We start from the raw sequence: 5,000 nt of genomic DNA, 5'->3' as shown, positions 1-5,000 counted from the left end.
ATAGCAGAATATATGAAATCGCAATGCCCAGTACTTATGATTCGATAAAATTCTGAATAATCGGAAATCCTATCTTCTTTTTTATCATAAAAATCCGAACTAAATAATTTGTGTCTCACTTGATCATTATTCACTGAGAATCTAGAAATATATCTTCGTTCGGCAGAAAGATAATGAATGTTTATTTGATCTTGATCCTTGTGGAGCGAAAAAGGAACTACGCTTAATTTGTACGAACCCCCTGATAATATCCACAAATGGCTTGTTTTTGGTAAGAGATGGACATTACTATATGTAAATTCGGGTGAATGGTACACATCGGTACTCCAGTGCATTTCCCCCTCTGAGTCAGAATAAATATGTTTTCGAACCCTCTCTTTAAAATTTAAATTGAAAGTGTATGTTCCCGCGCGAATCTCAGCAATCGCTTGTTCTGATTCTACATATTGATTGTTTTGAACTAAAAGAAAACTTTTTGGTGGAATAGTCACCTTATGTATAATATCTTCACTCTCAATAATTACATACAAGTCCATATAACATAAAAAAGCAGGATGCCCGTGACGTGTACGTGTAGGATGAACCAAATCCTCATTGAATTTGATTTTTCCATTAAAAGGGGCTCGTACATATTCTGCAGTACCCCCTGTAAATACTCCGCCGGTATGAAAAGTTCTTAATGTTAGTTGAGTCCCCGGTTCTCCAATGGATTGCCCCGCAATAATACCTACAGCTTCTCCCAATTCAACCAGGTTGTCATGAGTGGGACTCCGACCATAACATAATCGACAAATCCAAGATGTACTCCTACAAGTAAAGGGAGTTCGAATAGATATTGGTTGTGTTCGAAAGGTTATGAATCGATCGACAAGCCCAAGCCCAATATCTTGATTTCGAATGGCAATGCACCGCGGACCCATATATATATCGTCTGCTAATACACGACCCATTAATGTTTGGATAAAAATTCTTTCCGGAAGCGTCCTCTTTTGAGGACTCACAGAAATCCCTCGGGTGGTGCCACAATCTGTTCTACGTACAACAATGTGTTGAACTACTTCAACAAGTCTGCGCGTAAGATATCCAGCATCTGATGTTCGTACGGCGGTATCCACAACCCCTTTTCGGGCTCCGTAGCAAGAAATGATATATTCTGTTAAAGACAGTCCTTCGCGTAAATTGCTTTGAATGGGTAAATCAATCATTTGTCCTTGGGGATCCGACATTAATCCTCTCATACCTACTAATTGGTGTACTTGAGATGCATTTCCTCTAGCTCCTGAAAAAGACATTATATGGACTGGGTTAAGCGGGTCAGTCATCCTAAAATTAGGATTCATTTCTTGTCGCAAATATTCACTTGTAGCATACCATATCTCAATAGATTGGCGTAATTTTTCTACCGCGTGTACATTCCCAAAATGATGGTGTTTTTCCAAAATCAAACTTTGTTGTTCAGCATCTTGGGCTAGCCATCCCTTAGAAGGTATCGTTAAAAGATCATCAATTCCTAATGAAATGGATGTAGCAGTGGCTTGCTGGAAACCCAGAGTTTTTACTTGATCCAGGATGTGTGATGTATATGCCATTCCGAAGCGATCTATTAATCTGCTAATAAGTCGTTTAATGGCAGTTCCATCTATTACTTTATTGTGAAATACCAGATTGGCCCGTTCTGCCATAAGTACCCCCTTATTCCGCTGAGTGGACTTCGACAATGGGTTTGAGTCAATGATTGGAAAATTTCTTTTTCTCGATATTAATTTTCGTAGAAAGTCGCGTCAGGAACTATGGTACTAGTTGAACCGGAGAGACACGAATTGATACCGGTGTCATAGAACATAGAATTTTTGAGCTTAGATACCATATGATTGGGTATCATATGAGCAGGTCCGAAAAAACCCTTGTATAGCTTCTTCGATTTCTCGGTAAAGAGAAATATGACCAACAGTGGTTCGAATGTATATACAAAGAATTTTTTTTTTTACACTTTTTACTATTAGATAATGTCCATAAATCTCATGATATGTACCCAAAGATTCATAGTGAACTTCGATGGGAGCTTCTCTTGAAGCAATAACGCATTGATCTAGTCGCCACCGGAGCCACAAAGGACTATCTAAATTGATTCTTTTCTGCCGATAAGCTCCAATTGCATCGTAGGAATTACAAAAAAAGGGCTCCTTTGTATACTTATAGTTATTATCGTAAATTCTTTCATTTTGATAGTTTTTTCGATTCCATGGATTATACCTATTCGCACAAATACCTCGACGATTCCCGCTCGTTAATACATAGAGCCCAATAAGCATATCTTGAGTCGGTACGGAAATGGGATCCCCAATAGCTGGAGACAAGAGATTCATATGAGAAAACATAAGTAAACGAGCCTCCGCTTGCGCCTCTAAAGATAAAGGTACATGAACAGCCATTTGATCCCCATCAAAGTCTGCATTGAATCCCTTACAAACTAATGGATGTAAACAAATAGCGCGTCCTTCCACTAAAATAGGTTGGAATGCCTGTATACCTAATCTATGCAGAGTAGGCGCTCTATTCAGCAATACAGGATGTCCCTGCATAACTTCTTGCAGTATTTCCCATACAATCGGCCCTTTTTCCCGTTCCCGAATTTTACTCTTAGCAACTCCTATGTTCGGCGCAAGATGTTGTCTAATTAGACCGCGAATTACAAATGTCTGGAAAAGCTCTATTGCTATTTCGCGAGGCAATCCACAGCGATGTAATGAAAGTGAGGGGCCAACAAGAATGACAGAACGTCCCGAATAATCGACTCGTTTGCCAAGCAAAGTCTCACGAAATCTTCCCTCTTTGCCTTCAATTACATCTGAAAACGACTTGTAAACCTTATTATGATTATGACCGTCCCTCATTGGTTGTCCGCGGGTTCCATTATCAAGAAGTGTATCCACGGCTTCTTGTACCAATTTTTCCTGACACATTACTAATTCCCCTGGCGTAGATCTACTTGTTGTTAATAAATCGGTAAGAGTATTATTTCGATAGATAACTCTTCTATAGAGTTCATTAATATCCGAACTCATTAGTTTACCCCCATCTATCTGAATGATCGGTCTCAACTCGGGAGGAAGAACCGGTAATAGACATAAAACCATCCATTCTGGTTCTATATTTGTTCGAATAAAATGCTTAGCCAATTCCATGCGTCTAACCAAAAAATCCTTTCTTCTTCCAATTTTTCGATCTTCCCATTCATTACCCGCGAGGCCTTCTTCTCCTAATTCTTTCCATTCGACCAACGAATAATCGATAAGAATTCGCAAATCTAGATCGGTTAATTGTTCTCGAATAGCACCTGCTCCAGTAGAAATTTCTCGATTTCGAAATGTATCGAAACCTTGGGTAGTAAAAAAAAGTGGGATACTGTATTTCCAGGATTGAATTTCATATTCGAATGAACCTCGTAATCGTAAGAAAGTAGGTTTTTTAGCGATGGGCCTAGCAAAAGCAAAATTAGGATAGGGCCCTACAGGATCTCTCCCCCCCCCCCTCAAAATCGGACATGAGAGTTTCCTCTCATCCGGCTCAAGTAGTTACACCAAATAAAGATAAAGAAAGGAGTTCTCGCTTTCAAATTCTAGAACCCCCCCCAAAAAAAGGTCTACTCTTTACTCAAGTTCCAAAGAAACATTTCATTGATTCATTCTTCTTTTATTGATTTATATTTTCTTAATTCTTTATTCAATTCGAAATTAGGACATAAATGAAATGTGAAATTCTTGAGTAGTCTACTTCCCCTCGAATGATGAATCCTCTTAAATTAAAGGAGTGTCATAAGGGATTTACTTGTCTATGTACCCTTCCATTCGATCTCTTAGGTCCTGCCTTACCTTACCTCGACGGTTATACCACGATGCCCTTAACTTAAAGCCTAAGCCTATATGCGATGTATAGACTCCTGCAACCATGACATATTTGTTTACTTGAACATAATTTCATTTCTTTCTAAAAGAACTAAAAGAAATGAGAATGGTTAATTCCACAAAAGAAAGAAGTCTTTTTTTTTCACGAGGTACAACTCAAAATTCCTATTTATTTATTTTTACTGACTCGACCATAGACCAATTCCCTTTTTATTTGGGAGTATTGAATACACCCATAATTCTGAGCTTCATGTTACTCCTCCCAAGAGACATGTCATGTCAGATCCAGGGCATCCCAATTCGATTGAATGGGATGACAGTTTCTCATTGCTAATCGGTAAAATCATAATTTCGATCAAATCACACATCGCAGTATACTAGACCCTCTAATTCTTTAAGAGGTTTATCTAAAAGATTGGCGATATAACTAGGACGACGTTTCAAATACCATACATGAGTTACTGGACATGCCAGTTTTATGTATCCCATTTGATATCTTCGTATCCGATAATCAACAAATTCAACTCCGCATTGTTCACAAAATTTAGGGCCCTGCTTTTCATTTCCAATTACTCGATAATTTCCACAAGCGCAAATTCCACTTTTTATAGGTCCAAAAATTCTTTCACAAAATAATCCATCCTTTTCCGGTTTATTGGTTTTGTAATGAAAAGTATAGGGTTTTGTCACCTCTCCAACGGTTTCTCCATTAGGTAGGATTTTATTGGCCCAAGCACTTATTTGTTGGGGAGAAACTGAGCCAATTCGGAGTTGTTGATGTTTATATCGGTCGATCATAGAAGACAAATTCTGATTCATTCCGATTAAGCTTCCTTCCTATTAATCTGGAAGTTCTTCTCAGATACAAGGAAATGATTCAGTTCCAGAGCCAAAGATCGTAATTCTCGGACGAGCAATCGAAAAGATTCTGGAGCATTTTCAGGTTTAGGTATTGTTCCTCCAATGATCATAGTACCAAGTACTTCTTGGCGAGCTCTAATATGATCAGATTTATAAGTAAGCATTTCTTGTAAAATATGAGCAACACCAAATCCCTCTAGAGCCCAAACCTCCATTTCTCCTACCCGTTGTCCT

At 38.5% G+C, this 5,000-nt stretch overlaps 1 protein-coding gene across 1 annotated transcript in view; it reads right to left on the bottom strand.

Annotated features, from left to right (window-relative positions):
* The window catches only part of LOC149509223 (DNA-directed RNA polymerase subunit beta'), a 7,636-nt gene that overhangs the window by 964 nt on the left and 1,672 nt on the right, over nucleotides 1–5,000 (bottom strand). Inside the window, exons 1-2 of the mRNA XM_089757757.1 lie at nucleotides 4,272–5,000; nucleotides 1–3,494 (exon numbers count right to left, since the gene is read on the bottom strand). The exon at nucleotides 1–3,494 is cut by the window's left edge and continues 964 nt beyond it; the exon at nucleotides 4,272–5,000 is cut by the window's right edge and continues 1,672 nt beyond it. Coding sequence (XP_089613883.1) covers nucleotides 1,857–3,494; nucleotides 4,272–4,724 — 2,091 coding nt within the window. The 5' untranslated portion in view covers nucleotides 4,725–5,000 and the 3' untranslated portion in view covers nucleotides 1–1,856. The remainder of the gene's footprint in view (nucleotides 3,495–4,271) is intronic.

Source organism: Durio zibethinus, unplaced genomic scaffold, assembly GCF_047325235.1.
Source record: "Durio zibethinus cultivar Kanyao isolate XHJ-2024 unplaced genomic scaffold, ASM4732523v1 HiC_scaffold_216, whole genome shotgun sequence".
NCBI classification, from domain to species: Eukaryota; Viridiplantae; Streptophyta; class Magnoliopsida; order Malvales; family Malvaceae; genus Durio; species Durio zibethinus.
This window is presented reverse-complemented; position numbering and strand designations above follow the sequence as displayed.